The sequence below is a fragment of the Leptidea sinapis genome, chromosome 30 (assembly GCF_905404315.1).
Source record: "Leptidea sinapis chromosome 30, ilLepSina1.1, whole genome shotgun sequence".
Taxonomy (NCBI): Eukaryota; Metazoa; Arthropoda; class Insecta; order Lepidoptera; family Pieridae; genus Leptidea; species Leptidea sinapis.
The window spans coordinates 4,960,008-4,982,827 of NC_066294.1; the positions used below are offsets into that span (position 1 = coordinate 4,960,008).

General features: G+C 34.5%; 1 protein-coding gene across 2 annotated transcripts in view; it reads right to left on the reverse strand.

Moving 5' to 3' along the window:
* The window catches only part of LOC126973891 (neuropeptide CCHamide-1 receptor-like), a 444,867-nt gene that overhangs the window by 418,227 nt on the left and 3,820 nt on the right, over window positions 1-22,820 (reverse strand). Inside the window, exons 2-3 of one of the 2 annotated variants that reach the window (XM_050821256.1) lie at window positions 10,300-10,497; window positions 3,844-4,070 (exon numbers count right to left, since the gene is read on the reverse strand). In XM_050821256.1, the coding sequence (XP_050677213.1) occupies window positions 3,844-4,070; window positions 10,300-10,487 (415 nt within the window). In that variant the 5' untranslated portion in view covers window positions 10,488-10,497. The remainder of the gene's footprint in view (window positions 1-3,843; window positions 4,071-10,299; window positions 10,498-22,820) is intronic. The other variant, XM_050821255.1, reaches the window with a different exon arrangement.

The window sequence follows — 22,820 nt, forward strand, 5'->3', positions numbered from 1 at the left end:
AATTATTCCCAGAAGTGAGGGTTATCACTTTAAAATAAAAAATTGTTAAGATTTGAAAGAGCAACATCTTAAGTCAATTTCCCAATACGCAATTATTGGGGTTGAGCAGGTTATCAACTGTATTGTAGATCCTGTAGATGGAGCCACCTGGGAGTTGAACAAGATATACCAAAATTTACGACCCATGCGTACTCGAACGCTTGGCTTAGTTGGAAAGAGCGTTCATGTTTTTTTTACAAATTTAATTTGTATAAAGTACTATACCTGCATCTAGCTCGACAATAATATATTATTATACATGTATTACATACATGTATTCATGCAAAATAAGAATTAAATATATTCAAGGGCTTTTGCGTTTTGCCTATCTCCAAACAAACGTATATAGACAAACAGACAAAAATTCTATAAAGTACTTGTTCGAAGTATATCAATCGAACAGCATCATTTCACAAATAATGCATCGTAGATAAAATTAATTACCATTAATCAGGCTATATTATATTTGCTACTAGCCGTTCCCGCCCGTTTCGTTGGGTGAATTTTAAAAGTAAATAAATTATACAATAAAAAATAGCCATAAAACATCAAGGATAAAATCGCAACGAGTGGTGGTAGTTTCATTTCGATACGATCAGTGGGTTTGGCGTGAAAGAGCCTCAAACAAAGACCATTTTAATTATATAGATTATACTTATTTCTAATCAGTGCTAATTATATAAAATAACATTACTAACACAGTAAGTAGTAACAGTATTTAAATAAATGTAATTATTAATTGGGATATCTTATAGCAGTTCATGACGTTGGTAGCGCTTGTAAACACATCAAGCTGACAATAATAGTAGGTAAAAAGTTATACTGAGGTAACTTGTGGATATGGAAAGTTCAATATGATATCCCACACAAACTCAAACATAAAGATGTGAAAACATCTTTATTTTTGTTTGAACTTCAAAACACTAATGTTTGTATGTTTATTGACACTTTTATTATCCGATCAATAAAAGTTAATTTGATTATCGAGTGAATGTTTACGTCCAACACATCTGGTTTACATATTTTTAGAACTATGTTTTATTCAATCGCTATGCTATAAGCACGGACTAGTAAAAAAATAAGGACAAAAAAAAAAAAAAATAAGTGTAGTAACACTGTTATTTAAGGTGACACGGAGAAAACAGCCGAAACAAGCCGATTAACGTGTAAATACATAGCCCCACGTACACACTTACACTACTACAGGCCGATAGGCGGCGATTATGAGAATTGTCATCGTCTATGGCAGATCAGTTTGCGGTTCAATACAATATTTTAATAATGCCGTCGTGCGTTGTGAACAAATGTAAAAACGATACTATATAAGCATTTGTGGCCATATATGATTATTTAAGGGAGAAAAATTGTGTAACTAGTATCCCCCGTAACCGCACACACTCTAGCATACCGGTGCTTCACTTGCTAATATCACGGCGCGGAGTCCTTTTTTTTACTCGTCCGTTGCTATAAGTATGATTTTGATTTTAACAATGACGTTTGTTTATGTATTTTTAATGATATTCAGCTATGGATGTTGATGAAAATCTCGTTAATGGATAATTTTGTAAAAACTCTGCAAAACTTTTAGGGGTAGGAATTACGAATTGTTTTTTTACAGTTATTTATTCAGCCCTACATTAAGACCTTAAATGTACGCTCTCCATTAATAGGACAGATCCTTCTTAGTAAAAGACAGTTTCGGAGGTCGAAGCAAATCTAAACAATTTGTTATGTTTTTAATGTGGTAACCCTCACTTCTGCGATTAATTACAGAAATAAAATAAAATTGTATGGGCAATGCGGGACTCACACCCACTTTAAAAACATAAAAGAATTGTTTAGATTTGCAAGAGATCCATCTCAAATCAATTTCCTCATATGCAAATATTGGGATTAAGCAGTTTATCAACTGTAAAATAGATCCTGTAGATGAAGCCACAACCTTAGAATTGAACAAACCATAGAAGATTTTATAAACGATACGTAACTCGAATGGTTGGCTCAGTTGGAAAGAGCGCTCGCACGGAACGCGAGAGGTCGCGGGTTCGAACCCGCAAACATTTTCAGTTGTATTTGTGGTGTAAGCAAAGTTTAGTACTCTTCGGCTGGCTCATAAATATTTTCTACCGTCATATTTGGGTCAGTCGTGTATCACGTGAAGGTTTTAATCACACTACAAACATAATCCCTAATACAATTAAAAGTTCTATTCTAAATCTTGCTGCAAGCTTAATATAGTGTGTTTGTGAGCAAGATCTACCTCGTTGGAAGATGAGATCCCGGCACAGGATTATTGATTGAACCCAAAACTCTGCGGCATCGTAATCACTTTGAGACATAAGTTGTTAATTCCCATTAGACTAATTATTTCACTAGCCAGGACGGCCTTTAAGCCACAACACAGCCTACATACACATACATAGACTGTGAGTCTATGCGAAAGAACCTACAGCTGTTTATAGAAGCCTAGTATAGCAGCGTGCTGTGATAGTTTTTTTTCATGAAAATAAGGGACGAGACGAGCAGGACGTGCAGTTGATGGTATTTGAAACGCCCTGCCCATTACAATGCAGTGCCGCTCAGGATTCTTGAAAAACACAAAAATTCTGAGCGACAATACGATAGCGAGACATAAGATGTTAAGTCTCGTTTGCCCAATAATTTCACTAGCTACGACGCAATTAAATACGTCGTAATTAATAATGGTTGATATCATCACCAATTAAATCAAATAAGTTGTAATTAATAATGGTGAACATCATCACCAATTAAATCAAATAAATTAAATTCATACAAATTGACATAAAAAAATTGTGAAATACAGCGTTGAGTATGATCAGCGTTGGCGAGCCAATTATGCATTTAATATAAAGTTGAATTTCTTAGATCATTTATATTATTTCTAGATAGAGCCTCTTGCTTCTAGACAACTGACGAAAACAGGCCAGGTTTATTACTTAAGTGTGCGTGACAAGTTACGTCTTACACTTTGGATGTCAATCTTGTGTTAGTGTGCGTGCATTGCTCAAAATAGAGGTAACTGGCAAACTCAAATTGTTTCGACGAATTCACAGCTTTCACAGTCTATCTAGACGTATAAATGATCTAAGTTTCAAATCATAAAAGGAAGTAGATATGGTAATATTTTAATGATTGATCCTCTTTGTCCGAGATATCATCGATTCCGGAATATGTAGAACCGTTGACTTTCGTCGGTTCCATCCCCCCCGCCTTGAAATAATGAGTTTGTTCATATGTACGTTTATTCCTCATTTTATAATATCAGAAATGCTCTTGCAATTCGTCTGGTGTTACATATATGCATTAATTTTAACTAAATGGAATATAAATGACGACGGGGAGAATTTTATAAATAAAAATAGAATAAAAAATGGAGGCTAAGGCTAAGAGAACAAGTTTACTTAAAAATTGGTTCATAAAACATTCTCAAATACTCAGGTGTCAAGTATTCAGATAAGACAGAAAACTACGCTTCAACTGATTTTAATTTGTGACTTGACACTCACTGTTATGGGCTAATGGTGAATTTGTTCCACCGATTACTGTTATAAACATAAATCATATTAAATAATTAAAACTTACGTAAGACATTCAAAAGTTATTTATTAAGACGGCTTACACTCTCGCCATTTCAAGCCGCGCACTACGAGCACATCTCCAATGTATTAGCCGGGACATTATATAACTAATGAACTGACCTACGAATGGTCCAAAACTAGGCGGTACCCACACCGATAAACCGCGAGTAAAGCCATGTTAATAAAGAACAAAAATCATGTTTACCTGAAGCATGTAGTTTCCTAAATGGGTCAACGATGGCAAAGTATCTGTCAGCTGATAGTGCTGTGAGGGTGAATACGGAGACACCGATGCTTACGTCCTTAGCGGCCTCCGAGAGACGGCAGACGGTGGCACCCCAGGGCCATGACTCCACCGTATACACGATCGAAGTGAACGGCACACAGGTCACAATCACCAGAAGATCTGCGAGTGCCAACGACAGAATGTACCTGAGAAATTACATACAGATACAGATTATCTGTTTCGTTTTCATTTATTGAATATATAATGCCACCTCTCCACAATCGGCGCTTAAGGATGATTACGCGCGAGCACGATTGTGTCTAGTCGCCTATCATCGTTTATAATCGTGATCGCGGAGATCGGTGACGTGTCGGTTTATTTGGCATGCATCAAAGGGAATTCGTATGTAGTTGCGTGCGCTCGCCCACTCGATCGCCGGTTCACTGATTCATTCACTAGAGGACACTTGGCAGTGAGCGTTGCTGTTAGATTTCATTCAAAATTCGCGCCAATTTGTTACTTGGCGTTAGACACCATAATATAATGAATAAGCTGTCTGTGTATCGCTTTTCATTTCCTAGTGTCATTATCCCTCCTTTGGATAATCAGCACGCCAGTACATCGATCGCCGTTAATTAGAAGACACCTGTATTTGGTGTCTGTAAAAACCTCAATGGCCACCCTCGTGTAACGCGATACCTATAATCTATCCTAATTAAACCCGCTGAATCTTGTGTAAAAAAACCTTAAAAAATAGTGCGGTCCTAATTAAAACATTATAAATTGTGTGAGATACAGTGAAATTTAGCAGGCCTGCTGTGAGTTAAGTGTTTTTCGTGAACATCAAGAAAATCAGTGCATTGGCGTGGTCTACTCTGGACAATTGGACGCCAACGTGTGCGTCAAATACCTCAAGAAGAAACGTGACGTGAGTCTCTCAATTTTCCTGACATAATCCCAATCTGCTGGCAATGCGCGGACAGCTATAATCCAATGTGTATAATTTTTGTATGCAATACAAAGGGTTATTTTTGAGATTAGAAGCAAATACCGTAGTGTGGATTTGAGCTGAATTAGCTCCTAATTAATATACAGTCCACCAAAAATATTACAATATAAAATAGCTCATTAAAGATCCACCCCTCAGTCAATAATATTTCTGAGGATTGCCACTATCGTTATTATTTTTATGTCCTTCTAAATATACCAATCATCAAGGCAAAACAATCAACCAGTACCCGAGCAACCATAGAGCAAACATAGCGCGAGTAAGTACTGGTTGGTCAAATGAAGAAACATTTAAATTCATGGAACTTTATCAGAACTATATAGACACCCCTATATTAATATCGGTAAGTATATAGGTACTCAGATAGTTATCGTTACTATGAGGATTATAATTGCTCACCAATATTATCAATAATATTATTAAATCATGAAATCCATTATGTCCATTTTGAAGGACTGCCGCTCAATAAATGATGACGGACGATTGTGTGGATGCTTACACGATGATCAACGATTACTAACGATTACAGACGATCATACAAGTAACGGTCATCGCCGATATTGGAGAGGAGGCATAAAATAAAATTTGTTCCTAATAATACTATGTTCGTAAATCCAATGGTTATTTCAATGCAGGTCGACAGTTGAACAAAGACACTGAATAATATAACGAGCCTGATATTTTAAACTTATGGGTACAAATAAAAGAACAGCTGGTGATTTTTTTCGCTTATACTGCGAAAACTACTGAACCGATCAGAATAATACTTATACTAATAAATGCAGTGTATATCCTTGCTATACGATATGTGGGTGATTACTTATTCAGCACCTATATTTCTTGACTTAGAGATACCTATTCGCAATATCAAGTGGTTTAAGTATTGGGGAGTCCAATTATTCAATCACTTGAGATACGTCATTTCATTACAAAAAATATAATAAGATTCATGATTTATGAAAAGAATCAATCTTAGCAGTAAGCTATATTTGACAGTGGCTATCACAGTAAATTACATTAGGCGCAGTGAAACAGGGCTGCACTGAACTGTACCAAAGATACTTTACAAACCATAACCATACCTATTCTCAATACAAATAATTCTGTCAATGACAATATTTATACAACGAGCGGGCGCGGGGTGCTTAATCCACATGGAACAACATCTTTTGCCGGGTCAGCACTTGTAAACGAATAAAAAAGATTTTAATCACAATGCAGAGTTATAAAATAAAATGAGTCTAACTTCAAAAGGTTTAAGCGTCTTAGAAAAGCTCCAGAAATTTGTAGGCAACTACAATAGTAATAAATGTAATGTCATTTTAAGGAGGTCTTAAATTAGATTCTTGGGACGTTTAATAAAGATTGCAATAAAATCTGAGACAAGTAATCTGCTCCGTATAGCTCAGCGGTTGGTAGCGGCGAAGGAAAAACGAATGCTAATTGGACGAAAGTGGCGCAGTAAAATATCTTTTATACTTCGCTTATAAGACGTCACGTCTCACAACATAAATACAGCTGCAAGTGTAAACAAAACAAATTAGCTGTCTGCTTTCGGATTAAGTTGTAAATTTCAAAGAGCTATTTTTGTTTTAATACAAAATATACATTATATACTAACTAGCTTACCCGACCCACGTTGTTCTGTACATAATAAATAAAATACTGTTGCTTATGATTTTATCAATAATATTTCATAACATATATAAGAATTATTTCGTTAAATATGCTCTGTTGTTATAATGAAATTGTTTCACAGCAGAATTGTCAATAAATTCTCTCATTAAAATTATGTCCATACAAAACAAATATTGGAAGTAAAAATAATTATGAGTCCCGAATCGAAATAAAAACTATCCTATCTCTCAAATTGGACTCTAAACTGCACTCTATGAAGTAATACCCATTAAAATCAGTTCATTAGTTTAGGAGTTCACTGGAAACAAACATCAGGACACTGTATTTATATATATATATATATATATATATATATATATATATATATATATATATATATATATATATATATATATATATATATATATATACATATATATACATATATATATATATATAGGTATATTAAGATTAAGATGTTGTTTACTTTTTAACCGACTTCAAAAAAGGAGGAGGCTCTCAATTCGTCGGTATGTTTTTATATGTTTGTTACCTCAAAATTTTCGACTGGGTGAACCGATTTTGATGATTCTTTTTTTATTCGAATGCTGGTGCTTTCCGTGTGGTCCCATTCGGTGTCATCTAAGATAAGTTTGTAACTACATACATAGTTATAGGTGAGGTGTGCTTGAGTAGTGAGGAAGCGAGAGGCGAGAGCGGGTCGCGGCGCAAGGACACCGAATCCAAAAATAACAATAATCGTTACTAGAATTAGATTAATTAATTAGATTGTATAAAAATATGCAATTATTTTTATACTTTTAAGTGCGTATCATATCTATTGTTTTGAAATAGTGTATTTGAAGTCGGTTGTTTTGTTGTTAATTTTTTTTTACCTTGAATTATGTCTGGGTTAATGACAAGCTTGCAATGGACGCGACAAGCTTATATTCAGGAACATTACCCAAGGAACTTCATAGTTCACTTGAGGCGTCTTCGCTAGAGCGTTATTATGTCTCTGGTTGTTTAACTAACGTGAAGAATACTCAAGTGATGAGTACGCCTCAAATCTTACTTTTTCTTGTTTCTATATCTATGTAAAGAAAATGGTTTTTGTTTGAGGCACTTTCACGCGTAAACCACTGATCGTATCGACATGAAACTACCACCATTCGATGCGAAATTTATCCTAGATGGTTTATGGCTACTTTACGGTTTACCTTACGAATTCCAACATTCCTTCCTTTTAAAATTCGACCAGCGAAGCGAGCAGGAACGGCTAGTTTAAATATAACATTATGACCTTATGTCCAATCCCCACCATCTGGATGTGCGGTTTTCAAGGAACCAAGGAAGCTGACTTTCTCCACGCTCAACCAAGTTGTGGAATGAGCTGCCTAATGCTGTATTTCCAGGACGATCCGAAAAGGCTTTTCTAATGGGACAAATTCCTCGGGTGTTGCAAGAGAATATGGGCGACGGTGATCACTTAACATCAGATGACCCGTACGTAAAAAAATCCCAAAAAAGATGACAGGAAGGACTTGTATAGATCAATCAGCTATAGAGCATGCTATCAAAATATCTGGTATGTATGCAACGGGGAAAAATGTTGCAGTAAAGATGCTATTCTGCAATGAAAATACATTATTTCTTGAGATTCGCTTCAGTTCTTGTAAAAAGCGTCGTAAAGGCTTCAATGTTATTGCTTGTGATGGCACTGATGAGCAGATCTGTTTTGCCTACAATAAGGTCGTCAAGAAATCTTCATGTAGTTGAATTTCAAGTTATCTTAGAGATTTATAAATACAATCTTTGTAATATGGATATACTGTTTACGTTATCTTTAATTCTTTCTTTCTTAGATAATTTATCCGTGTAGATAGCGCCTCTGGCTGCTAGACAACCGATGAAAACAGGCCAGGTTTAATATTTAAGTGTGCGTGACAATCTCCATCTCGCGTGCATTGCTCAAAATAGAGATTAACTGTAAATCTCAATTTCTTTCGACGTTTTCACAGATGTCACAGTCTTTCTATACGCATAAGTGATCTAAGTAATCTTATTAACAGTTTGTATGGATTGATGCATCTACTGTTGTCAATATACATACATACATAAAAAATATTGTGTTTTTAAATAATTAACTTACATTTTTAGTTTTTTTCTTACTCAAATAATTCGAGACTGTAGATTTTTGATTGTTTCACTTTGATATATCGTAAGAATATGAATCTGTAAGAGTTTTGTGTTGAGTTTGAGTCTTACATGATAATATTATCCAAATTATTTGAGTTTTCTTTAGTGTTAATTTCGCCAATATTTGTCTTTAAACAATTCGACACGTGTTTCGCCTCTACACGAGGCATCCTCAGCACAAGTTGAGTCGCCAAAATTGACAACGAGACATTGGTCTCGTGCCAGATTGTGTCTAAGTGTCGAATTGTTTAAAGACTAATATTGCCAGAATTAACACCAAAGAAAACTCAAATCATTTGGATAATTGTGGATTTCCGCAAAGTAACGCCTTACTTCAATAAAATTTCTAAAAAAAATAATAATATTATGTAGAACTTCGAAACAGACGCAAACTTTTGATATAACATAATTGATGACAAAACTGATACTGTGAGAAATTTACGTGACAAATTAGCTAGTTTGAAAACATCTATCTAGTTTCACATTATTTACGGCAACTGTTTCTATCTCGTAAAAATGGCAGTAAAAAGCAAATTATCTGTCATGTTTATTTTATTTGAATCTCGAACACTTTTGTTTCCCTTGTTGCGCTATTAAAAGTAATTTATTACCTATGTGAACATATCATTAATTATACCGAGCACTAACAACGGGTTCTAATAGAATAATGAAAAAGAGGTTGAAACCAGTAAAATAGCGTATACTCTAAAGATTAAACCTACTTTTGTTCTAAATTCTGCTGTAGTCCATAAAGTTATGATGGTGCCAAGATGGGCATTTATATAAGTAGGTTACCACGAACAATGATTTTACAAAACAATTATATAAAATGAAATGTTATGTAGGTTATAAATTATACAATCTTAATACGATATAAACAAAACAAATCTTAAATTTTTTACATTACTACCTATGATTGCATTAAATTTAAACTACATATAACTACGGGGAACTGTACCAAGAATACTGGCAGCATTTCCGCGTTGGATAGCTTGGCTGATTCGTTGAGTGAAATAGCTTCCAGCGCTTGAGTTTTCCAGTAGCCCTATTGAGGGTCATTGATAGTACTTTGAGTTACTTTGGTTATATATTGTATACCATATCATCCAATTACTGTCTTGTAACAATCATCTTAATAAACAAGTATATTTTTTTATGAAAATAAGAGACGAAACGAGCAGGACGTTGGTAAATGATCGCTCTACTTAAAAATGCGGTGCCGCTCAGGATTCTTGAAAGAACCAAAAATTCTGAGCGGCACTACAATTGCGCTCGTCACCTTGAGACATAAGATGTTAAGTCTCACTTGCCCAGTAATTTCACTGGCTACGGCACCCTTCAGACTGAAACACGGTAATGTTTACACATTACTGCTTCATGGCAGAAATAGGCGCCGTTGTGGTACCCATAATCCAGCAGGCTTCCTGTGCAAAGGAGCCTTCCACTGATGTAATCCCACATTAAAGCTAATAGCTTACTGCCACCTCAAAGGCAGTCTCATCGTTGCACCTTCTCTGGTATTGCAAGAAACTTAGCCGGTTGCCCAGTGTACAAAAAAATGCCCAAAAATTGGTATACTAAGCATATTACCGAACAGAATTGCGACTTACGTGTTAGGCACATTTCTCATCGCCTTGTGTCTAATGAAGACTGCAACTAGCGCGCCATTTCCCAGCACTCCAATGATAAAGATGAACGCAAACAGTATGGGCACGACGTACGTCTCAACCCTCTGCGAGTACGGCAGGTAAACCTCTGTCTCGTTCAGGAGGAACAGTGTGTCGTTGTAATCCTCCATACTGCATTATCTGTATAAATATAAAAAATATAGGTTTTCATAGCACACTGTACTGAAATATTTCATTTCAGAAAATCTTTAAATATGGATATATATCAGATAGAATGTCGTTTACTTCGTCATTAATAACGTGGTTTCTTTTTACCTTAAATATCAATGATGTGTCATCGGCAAACTATATTACGTTATGTTTTTTTTGTCTACAAGGTTAGGAAGATCATTTATGAAGATAAGGAAGAGGAATGGTCTAAAAATCTACCCTTGTGGAATCCTCATCCTGAGAGCAGTCCCAGGAGATCTCCTGCCATTCACGTCGACCCTCCGAAACAACCTATCCGTTGTTTGAATAATATGAAATCAGAAGATCGAGTGCAGTTCTTTTTACGCTACAGTGAAGTAGCTTTCTGACCAGCGTTGGATATCGAACACAATCAAGTACTGGGACGTAACTTGAGAGGCACAGGTTCGAATCCCGCATCGTCCGTAAATTTTGGTACAAATTAAATTTGAGGCTTAACATCTTATTTCTCAAAGAGACGCGTGCAATCGCTATGCCGCTCAGAAGGTTGAGTTCAATCATTAATTCTGTATTATAATTGTAAGCGCGTACTTTTGATCATCTGGAAATTTTTTCTTAAAAAAAAATCATGCACTATTATTGACACAATATTTCGTTATACTACTGCAAGTAACATATTTGTAGCTTAACTGGTAAACAAACACTAAAAAATATTAACTATTTACCAAGTGTATGACTAATATTCAAATTAGAGATAAGAGTTCTAATAGCAAGAAACGCAAAAGACAAGTAAAGAGGTGAGATAGAAATGCTAGTTCCTTATTTCAGGTTTTATCAACTCGAAACCGCAAGATATACAGCATACATGTAACTTACAATAGCGTCAAAATAGCAAAAGTTAATAGAAGGCCTAAATCGCGAAAGATATACAGTTGTTAACTGTTTAAATGAAATTCAAAATATTTATAATAGCTTAGAAAAAAACGTAGGTTAATATTATATTTTATGCGCAAATTTAACTTCATTGGATTCGAAATTTCTAATAATTTTTCCAAAGACCGCAAACGATGCAATATGGCATGCTATATCCACAAAAAGGGTACGGTTCCAGAAATGGACTAGTTAAATACTGAGTCATATTAGCATATTGTGTCATAGCTCTTTACAGAGCCTTTGCTACCTTACCTGTGCCAGGTATAAATATTTTATCAAGACTGACCGTATTTTCGCATTTTAGGTGATTTGCAAATGAAGTAATTTATATTTTCAGCATTTTACGTTCTAATTAACTCTTGGCCCATCTATTTTATTTTATCAATATACAGTGCACTTAGTTGCATAAAGGAAATACGAATAAATTAGCACAATTCTTTAGTCATGAATATAGTACGCGGGGAAAATTTGACTGATTTAACTATCCCATTAAAATGAGTGCGTTCTAGGCTTGCCTCTGCACAGCTTTTTAATAATGACAGTTCTGACAGACAATGTTGGTTTGAATGTTAGTGGGATTCCATTAAAGAAATTCCTATATATTGCAAATTACTTTAAAATAATATAGAAATTCACAAAAAAATTATGTTCTTCCGACTTCGCTGGCAATGGGAAATTTAAAAAAAAATCAGTTTATACAATTCTTTATTCCCCATAAAAAAAAACGTTAATAATGATTAATAATCCGGTGGAAGTTTTAGTGGTAATTACTAAGAACAGTGCAAAGACTTACAATACACTAGATCGGTTTTGATTGAAAAGTCGTAAACAGTCAGCTTCTTAGTATTTTGGATATGAAACCACTAGCTAACGCACACATCGACCATTCGAAATTGATCACATATTATTGGGCTGTAAGAAACCGATTCACAGAGGATGGAAATAATACATGAATCTCATCAGCATCATCATTATCGGCTGGGAGCGTCCACTACTGGACAAAAGCCTCCCCCAAACATTTCCACGACGATCGATCCTACGCTCTAGCCCTCATCCAACGTATTCCGGCGATCTTGACCAGATCGTCGGTCCATGTTGTTGGGGGCCTACCAACACTGCGTCTTCCGGTACATGGTCGCTATTCGAGGACTTTACTACCTCAACGGCCATCTGTCCGCCAAACTATGTGCTCTGCCCACTGCCACTTCAGTTTCGCAATCATTTTAAATCAAGACAATCGCCGCATGCACACTTCGCGCCCCCCGTCTTATCAAGCCGTAGTGCGAGACGGGACGTTACCACAAACTGGCTACACTAACTACATTAAAGATCTCCGAATGGTCCGAAGCTAGTCGGTACCAACACTGATGAAGCGTGAGTTAGGTCGATTTATATGAATAAAATTTTACGTGTGTACAAAGTACACATGTGTTCTCACATGCATTGTGCATGTACCTCTAAACTGCATATGAAGTCCTGGTACATGTTGCTAGGATGACACATGATTTCAACATAAGTCGTGCGTATGACATAAGAATATATTAAGGTATAGGTATATCGCGTCATACATAACAATAAAATAGTATGCATATTTCTGTCTCATTCTTTGCCGGCTTCATCCTACACATTGTATTTGTGTCTCTTACCTGTCGGTTTTTCCGTTGCATCCGGTTTGAAATCACAACGATTCTAAAGAAGTTTCACTTCAAAAAAAATTATGTAAACGACATGATTACTGTCAAGTCGTTAAAATACCTTTACAACTTTATGAGTTAAACTTTGATATACGGCCGAAGTTTGTAAACGACAGCTCAGGGTAGGAATTGTGATTACATCTATGTAATAAACTAAGTAAGTATAATAAACTCTTAGTGCGTGACAAATGAGTTGTAAGGAAATTTACTTACTTCAAAGATATCATTATTTGGAACTTGATGTCCACCGGTTAATGATGCCAATTTGCGATAATATATAGTAATTTGGCTTTATTGTTCACACTCTCTATTGTATGTAAAATAACTTTGGTGGCTTCCTATTTGATAAAGTATTCGACTCAAGTAAATGTTCTAAGTATTTTAGAAAATATTTAGGGGGGTTCCAAAGTTCAGGCGATTTTCTTAAAAAAAGACTATAATTATTTATTGCAAGAATTTTAGATAGATAAGTATGTTTTTCCAAATTTTTAAAATAATTCCATGAAACTGGTTATTTATGTAATAGAACATGTTATTAACTACCGATTGAAAAAAACACATAGATATGATGATTTTTAACAGTCTTTCACAACAAGATAAAAACAAGACAAGACAAAAAGATAAATGCACGTTTAAATAAAAACTACAACAGATACAAAAGCCCATTTAATCGATTTTTCTCGATAATGTTGCGTCTGCTTTCATGATTTTCCGGGCGGTTACATGTCACTGAAAGTCATTGTATAGTCTACATTTTTATCGATTCTATGATACATTACATATAAATTATTTGAGTTTATTACTACGTTAAATTGCACCCTTAATATTATTATTGATTTTTAAATACATATAAATTTTAAGGCACTTTTTTCCAGCCTTCGCATGCTTTACAACATCAATTGTTATGGCCATGACCATGTAAATTGTAACTTAAGCTTAATAAATAAATAGAACTAATGAGAAAAAGTAAATCGGCAATTCTAGTGCCATCGTGCAAGTTATAAGGTTAAGCTGTGGTCTTGAATGGTTGTAACAGTAAATAGCTAAGTAGTGTTAATAGACTCCTATTGGCTGTTTTGTGCGCCTCAGACTTGAGTATATATCCTGTAATTAAGTACGAGTAGATGTAAAATAATTTATCAATATATTGAGTTCACGTCAACTGCCGACTGAGTATAATTTAAAATGAATCTTATTAGCGCTCAGCTAAGGTATCTATTTTTTAAAAAGGTGTTGACTGAGTAAAATTTCTAAATAAAAAACTATTACAATATAAATTATAATAATGAATTCCCAGCCGTTGTTCAGGCATTCATCTAAAAATACATTTGAATGTTTTATTAAAAAATTACTCTATCGTAAGTCCTACTCCATAGCTGAATATCTAAGTGATCGGACAGCCTGGGATTAATTTATGATTATTATAAAATATTGTATATTTTATTTAAAAGAGCGCAAAAAAAGCTTCTTCTCTCTCAGGCCGCCATTTGTTTCCGAGGCGGTAGTAGTATCTAGTATATTAGAAATGACATCAAAAAGAATTCTACAGGAATCAATTTTGAGAAAATTAATGCCTTTTATGCATATTCGTCTTTATTCTGTGGTTCTAATCAATTTGAAGTAAAATAAAACAGCTCAATTCTATTTCACTTCCTTTTTATGTTAATATTAATAATATTGCTAAATTTTCTCAATTTCGGGTAAATCTGATCATGGAAAACTTATGCAATTAATATGCTAGCGTCGAGTTATGAAGCTGCTTTTGAGTAGCGTAATTCATATTCAATGGCAAGGCCACGTGCTCAACTTCGAAGTAAGGCCTTGTATCCACCAAAAGGGAGAGGAGAGGAAATGTATTTTAATAATCAATCAGATTTCGTTATTTCCACATATCCTTCTACGCTTCTTCACTCTCGCTTGATCACTCGACGCAGCTCACATACATATTATATACATTTTAAATTATACTCAGTCCACAACTGATGTGAACTCAAATACCTAGATAAATTATTTTATCTACACCGATGCTTTAAATCCTCTATTAAAGATTCTGAAACAGTTAGCTTATTGCCAACATTAAAACACCCAATGTTCTAATAGCCATTACATCATCCAAACGAGTGTTGTAATGTTGTACTGAATTTCATAACAACACTCCTGTTTTTTTTTTCAATCCCTTCATGCTCAAAGAGTTTGAACAGACACCCACATTCTTATTGCACGATGCGTGGTATCTGTATGAATTTCAAGAAAAGAACATTTTCGTTTACGCGTGTTCCACACTACCAGAACGTCGCGCGCCGTTAAAAAAGTAGGTTATTCGAATCGCCGCCATTTTTATTGTTTTGTTTACAAAAAATGAGCGATTCATTTTAAACGCTGCAAAAGAATATAATATTCAAGTGAATTTTAATTATTGCACTATACAAACTGTGAATTACTACTAAAACAAATAATTTTTTCATTAATACTTAGTTTATTTGTATATAATCAGTAATGGATGATAATAGGTTACTACTAGGACTAACTGATTAAGAACCTTTTAGAGGATTCATTTTATGGGTGTAGATAAAGTCTTGTATGCAACTGCTGATAATAAGGTATTAAAACACTCATGTGATACTATTATCACACTCGGCTTCGCCTCGTGAGATAAAGCCACATTGTTGTTAATACCCCTTATTACACAACAGTTGCATAAATAACTATTACGCACATTGCACATAGGCGCACGAAAAAGCCCCTTAACAATCTAACTAAAACCACTCTGGCTTCTTCTTATGTCCAAGTTACGTCAGTTGGTGCTGGGCAGTGAGTCTTACATCTTTGTGCCGTTTGGTGTCGAGACAATTGGCCCGTGGGGCCCAGAGGCGCCTCAATAGGGTTATGTAAAAATAACGAACTCTAATTGGTTATTAAAATACATGTCCTCTCCTCTCCGCTTTTTTCGGTGGAAATGGATCAAGTGGAGAGGAGAGGAGTTGTCTCATTTTTCTATAGATTTTTGTGTCGCGTCGATCAAGTGGCGCGACAGAGCGGAGATGCGTGTAGGTGGGCTGCCTGGTGGCGCCTCATCTAGAATCTATGTTTCCTTCAATAGTTTAAATATTGAAGAATTAAGAGCGTTTCTTCAAATTTTCAAATTTAAATATTTTTATTCCATATAGGATCTGACATCACTTATTGAAAGTCAAAAACTACCAACCATTCCAAAAAGAATGCCTCAGACCTGAGAAGAATGGGTGCGACAAACTCAGTGGCCTTTTTTTTCATCAAAAAAAAATATTTACAAAGTAATATTGTTTAAACTTATTATTTAATAGGCTGAGGGCGGTCGCTCCATTCCCAATCTGTCGAATTATAAAGAAAGTCATTTATGTTATAGTAACCTTACCACTTAAGCGCTTCTTAACAATTTCTTTGACTATCGTAATACTTTTGTTTTAAAAAATTTCTGGGATCATGTTGTAAAAGCATATACATCGCCCCATAAATGACTTACTAACTCGACTTAGCCGAGTAGTAGGGATAACAAGTTTATGTTTGTTCCTCGTGTTAACATTATGATTGTCACAGTTTTTAGCAAATTCCTCAATGTGCTAATGAACATATTATAGAACATTACCAATAATATATTGAGAAGCAACAGTCAAAGTGCTTATTTCTTTTAATTTTTCTCTTAATGATTCTTTAGTACCTAGGACCAATACTATGAAAATAACTAAAGTATATTAGTCGCACCGTATCTATGTCAGTCTAACTCTTATTCCTCTTCCTCAAGCTAGCAACTTTTGTACCGACTTGATGTCTTTCTTTCGTAGACATTACTCGACTGATTCCGGGCTTTCACAGCCCACATTTCCTCTCCACTTTGGTGTTAATAGCCTGACAGTTTCACGGCTCATCTCTACTCGTCTCCTCTCCGCTTTGGTGGATACCGAGCCTAATTATACGTCGAATCATCAACTAATCTGCGCTTATGTTATAAAGGAAAAAAATTGCACTATCGACAAAATGTAATCGTGAACCACCTTAATGTCATTTTCCTACAGTCATAATACACAAATAAGATCGAAATTTGCTTGAACCTATGTAACTTTCATACATCAAATCAAATCATTTTATTAGACACTGATAGATAACCAACTGTCTTAGAATCTCTTACGTGCAAATATAAACCTAACTATTTTAATGATTAATTTTAAATAATTATCAGCAATGTAGGCCATTAAGCAATTTTGTCGATGATACGAAGTTGTTGTTTTCTATTTTACATGTGATTTTGCTTATTAATTTGTTAATAATTTTACTTTTAGTAAGAGTAAGTTTTCTTGCGTGGATTCCGGCATATTTAGTGATTACTCGTTCTCACAGTGACAGGCGCAATCACGATTCAAATCAAATCAAAATTACTTTGTTTTTATTACGTAGGTCGCGAAAATGACGCTCATGAATATCAAAAATTACTTTTCTTATATTTTAATTTACCGCCACTACGTATACCGGCTGGATTATGGGTATTATATTACACGGCAGAAATAGGCGCCGTTGTAGTACCCATAATTTAGCTGGCATCCTGTGTAAAGGAGTCTGTTTATAACATGAGATTTGTCAACTGAATTCTAGCAAATTGTGTAAACAAATCCCTCCGAACTTGGCGAATTTTCTATTTTTGAATGAACGTTAGAGATCTTAATTAAAATTTAAATACATAGTATATTGTGCAAGCAAATCTTATTAAGGTTTCAAATTGGTAAATAGATTATCGAGTATCTCCGAGGATTCAATTATAAAGACTTAGTGATTATGTTTTTAATAAGTAACTCTTCTTTTTACTTTTACTAGGGGGAGGCTCCTTTGCACATGATGCCGGCAAGATTATGGGTACCAAAACGGCGCCTATTTCTGCCGTCAAGCAGTAATGTGTAAGCATTACTGTGCTTCGGTCTGAAGGGCGCCGTAGCTAGTGAAATTACTGGGAAAATGAGACTCAACATCTTGTCTCAAGGTGACGAGCGCAATTATATTGCCGCTCAATTTTATTGTGTTTTTCAAGAATCCTGAGCGGCAGTACATTGTAATGGGCAGGGCGTATCATTAACCATCATCCTGCTCGTCTCGTCCGTTATTTTCGTAAAAAAAGATTATGTTTTTAATAAGTAACTAAATTACAAGGTCTTATTTCTATAGAAGATCTACAGTTGATGGACGAAAGAGTTGTGAAGATTGTTTAAAACTCGACTGTCGAACAAAATGTTCACGACAGCAACACAGTATTCTGAAAGTATCCCAGAAAATGTTCAAAATAAAAGTATTACGTTACAAAAGAATTGTTAAAAACGTTTGTGTGGTAAAGGTTACTATAACATAAATTACTTTCTTAGTGATACCACAGATTGGGAATGGAGCGACCGCCCTCAGGCTATTAAATAATAAGTTTAACTGTTCAATATTACTTTGTAAACATATTTTATTGATGAAAAAATGTCTGAGTTTTTTGCACCCAATCTTCTCAGATCTGAGGCATTCGTTTTGGAATGGGTGGTAATTTTTGACTTTCAATGCCTAAGTGATGTACCATCCTATCTATATATATAAAAATGAATTGCTGCTCGTTAGTCTCGCTAAAACTCGAGAACGGCTGTATCGATTTGGCAAATTTAGGTTTTGAATTATTTGTGGAAGTCCAGAGAAGGTTTAAAAGGTGAATAAATAGGAAAATGCTGCTAAATTAAATAAAAACAACAAATTTGTTTTTCCTTTGATGTGTCCATACATAATTTCTATGAGAGAATTTATTGACGCACGGTTTGACAGTTCTGCTGTGAAACAATTTCATTACGACAGCAGCGTGCATATTTTACGAAGTAATTTTTGATGTTATGATATATTATTGACAAATTCATATAAAAACATTATTTTAGTTATTATATACAGAACAACCTCTGTCGGGTCAGCTAGTTTTGAATAAAAGTATTTGAATTTGAATTGCGGAGACCAAGTCTTTATTTGAATGCGTCAGCTGGTTTGTAAGACAGAAACAAAAGATTGAGCTAAGTGGAGGGAGTTCGATGAGGCAAACAAGAACTGCGAAAGATTTTGGAAGCGACTTGGTTCTATTATGGAGTGCCCATAAGTCTGGCGTCACCATCAGAATAATTGAATGGTACTATCTTATCACAACACCTGAAAACTTTCTTTTCAAAAGTACCGGTGGTCATTTGTTATTTTCATATTTTCACCAAATGAGGGTTTCTGTAAACTTATGATAGGAATATACCGATGAATTGAGAGCCTTCTATTTTTTAAGGTCGGTTGATAAAAAATATGACCTTAATATTGTACTAAGACTTTACTCAGCCTTAACTTGCGTAAAAGTTAGCTAAGATCAAGCTTAGCACAAACTCTGATGTGGTACTTATCGTTTGGCAGCTGAGATTAAGCTGAGCTTAAACTAAGACTCATAATAAAATAAGAAGAAATTACCGAAATAGCGCATAGTTGACACCATTTCTCGACGGTTTATTTATATTTAAAAAAAAAAATAAGAAGAGAATTCATTTTTTCATTACATTTCTATTCTTATAACCAGTGCGAAAAAAAATCACCAAAATACCCCTAACTTTTACAGTTGGAGCTATGCTAATCATTCAATCTATATAAAAATTGTTCGACAATTTACTAATTGTACATCAATACTATTTAACATGACATAGTTTTGTTAGTCTTGTAAAGAATTGTATATTTGTTTGTAATAAATAAAAAATGCTTCTAATTCCGAATTAAAACTATGGCGATCTTGTACATTGTACACAGTGCATTTTCGATTATTATTAAATAAACTGTTACAATGGATAGTAAACTAAATGATTACAGTATCCAAAACTTATTTCTTAAAGAGATGAATGATTTATGCGAAATGCGTTCGTGTTTACTTATTTGGTATGAGAAACGAACCGCATTTTTAGATGCGTGACAGCTATGTTAGTGAATTTTATAACTTTTGTTATCTCGTATAATTATGGGAATTTAAAAACGTTCGACGGTCGAACAGCAGCTGTTGTTAATGATGCAAGAATTGTTTTTCGTAAGTCGTCATTATAGTGGACTTAAGCTTAAGGTTAGCTCGCATTCAAAGCAATGTTTGTATCCTGAATCACTAATTAATCATTTTTTTAAGGGAAAGAATCACATAAACGCCTAATAAGGGCGAACTTAGCTTTTGATTTTCAGGAAGCACTTTAAAAAAAATATGAACGTACCCAATTGTAAAAGATTGGACGCCTCTGCCAGCGGACTCTTTAATTATTACCCGCCCACACACCCATTTCATTCATCTAGATACACACCAAGGTCTCTGACAGTTTTGTCTGAGTAAAGAATGTAGCCACCTAGTTGAAAACTCGTAGTTAATATATTTAAATTTCTTGTGAATGTCAAATGAATATATTTGCTAAGGGCCAGAAAAAGTTTATTTATGTTACAATATTCTTCAAATCTCATTAAATCAAACTGTATTAATTTTAAATTCAAATTCAAATTCAAATATTTTTATTCAAAATAGGATTTATAGGTAATTATCTATATATTATATTATATTATTTATTTATTATATATTATATTATAAATATATATATCTTATTGAACGTCAAAATCTACCACCCATTCAAAAGAGACTGCCTCAGACCTGAGAAGAATGGGCGCAAGAAACTTAGCGGGCTTTTTTTTATGTAAAATATGGATTATTGTAATCCATATTGTAATATCGTACAATAAACATTAATAATTAAACAGCCTGAGGGTGTTCGCTTTAATCCCAGTCCGTGGTGTCATTAAGAAAATCGTTTATGCTATAATAACCTTTCCCACACAAACGTTTTTTAACAATTCTTTTAAATTTCGTAACACATTTGTTTTGTACATTTTCTGGGATCATATTGTAGAAGCATATACATCGCCCAACAAAAGACTTACTAACTCGACCCAACCGAGTAGTAGGCATAACAAGTTTATGTTTGTTCCTCGTGTTAACTTTATGAATGTCACAGTTTCTAGAAAATTCCTCAATGTGCTTATGAACATACACAACATTATCAAAAATGTATTGAGAACAACAGTCAAAATGTTTATTTCTTTAAATTTTTCTCTTAATGTTTCTTTAGGACCTAGGTTATAAATCGCGCGAATAATCAAAAACAATTTATCATTTCAAATAAATCATTTTGATCGCGAACACAGGAGTATATCTTTAAGTCATCCGCATATAAAAGGAAATTGCAATGTTTGAAACGAGATGAGATATCATTTATGAAGAGTTCAAATAGTAATGGTCCTAGGATAGATCCTTGAGGGACGCCCGATGAGGTTACGGCAGGGGGAGGAAAGATGCCCATTAAAAATAATAGACTGAACACGATTTTGTAAGTATGAACTGAACCAACGCAATAGATTTAAACTAAAATAAAAAAAGGTTGAGTACCGAGCATTTTGGCGCGAGAATTTTACACGCTAAAGTGTAGTGTAGCAAAACAATGCTTATAGTTAGGATAATTTCAATGAATGTTTCTGAAAGCTATTATAACAAGCTATAAAGACCATGCATAAATTATTCATATTTTGTTTTATTTTTTTTACACACACAATTTTATATGACAATGCTGTAATATTGCAATAAAAATGCAAGCTGATGGATTACCATTGATACGCAGTGCCGCTCAGGATACTTAAAAAGCCCAAAAATTCTGAGAGTCACTAAAATTGCGCTCGTCACCTTGAGACATAAGATGTTAGACTCATTTAAAATGCCCAGTAATGTCACCCAGACCGAAACACAGTAATGCTTACACATTACTGCTTCTTGGCAGAAATAGCCACCGTTGTGGTACTCTAGCGGGCGTCCTGTGCAATGGAGCCTCCCACTAAATATCTAAAGTCTAGATGTATTTCAAATATAGCAACTTACCAAATATTGGGTATAACATCGAAAAAAAAAAACAAAAATTTTGCGCACTTCATTAAAACAAAACACAATACCTATTGCTTATATTTAAAGTGTTTCCCTTACTAGGACTGCACTCAGTGAGTTCCAATGCTAAACGTAACAATAATGTCAAAGGTACATTAAATGTCTATTTGTCTCTCTACAACGGGAGAACAATTCGATTAAAATGGCTGTGGGATCGAAGAGCACAGCGTCTTTGTAATATGTCTTCTGCTTACTCGATTAACCAACCCATTGTACTTGTGTTCAAGATAAGAGGACAAAAAGCCATAGATAGCTTGTACACAGTATAACATATCGCTTTGAGGTAATTTGATTATAGTAAGTAACCGACTTCGAAAAGTAGGAGGTTCTCAACTGGAGTGGTATATATTTGTGTATTGCGCTGAGATTTATGATCTGATTTTCGTGATTCATCTTTAGTTTCATGCGGAATGTTTGCCATTTAGTCCACTAGTGTTCATTTTATGAACATTTTTTATGAATATTTTTGTTTACGTGGAAGATGTTAGTATAGTTTGTTTACTACTTTTGTAGAAGTTATACATTGTTATTATTAACCCGTTTGCGGAGAAGTGGGTCTTAGGCTACCCGTCATTAATAGCTAACAAACTTGAAAAACTTCAAACGTTCATGGCGAGTGTAGGTACCTGCTATTACATTTGGCTTGGCACCGACTTAAACCC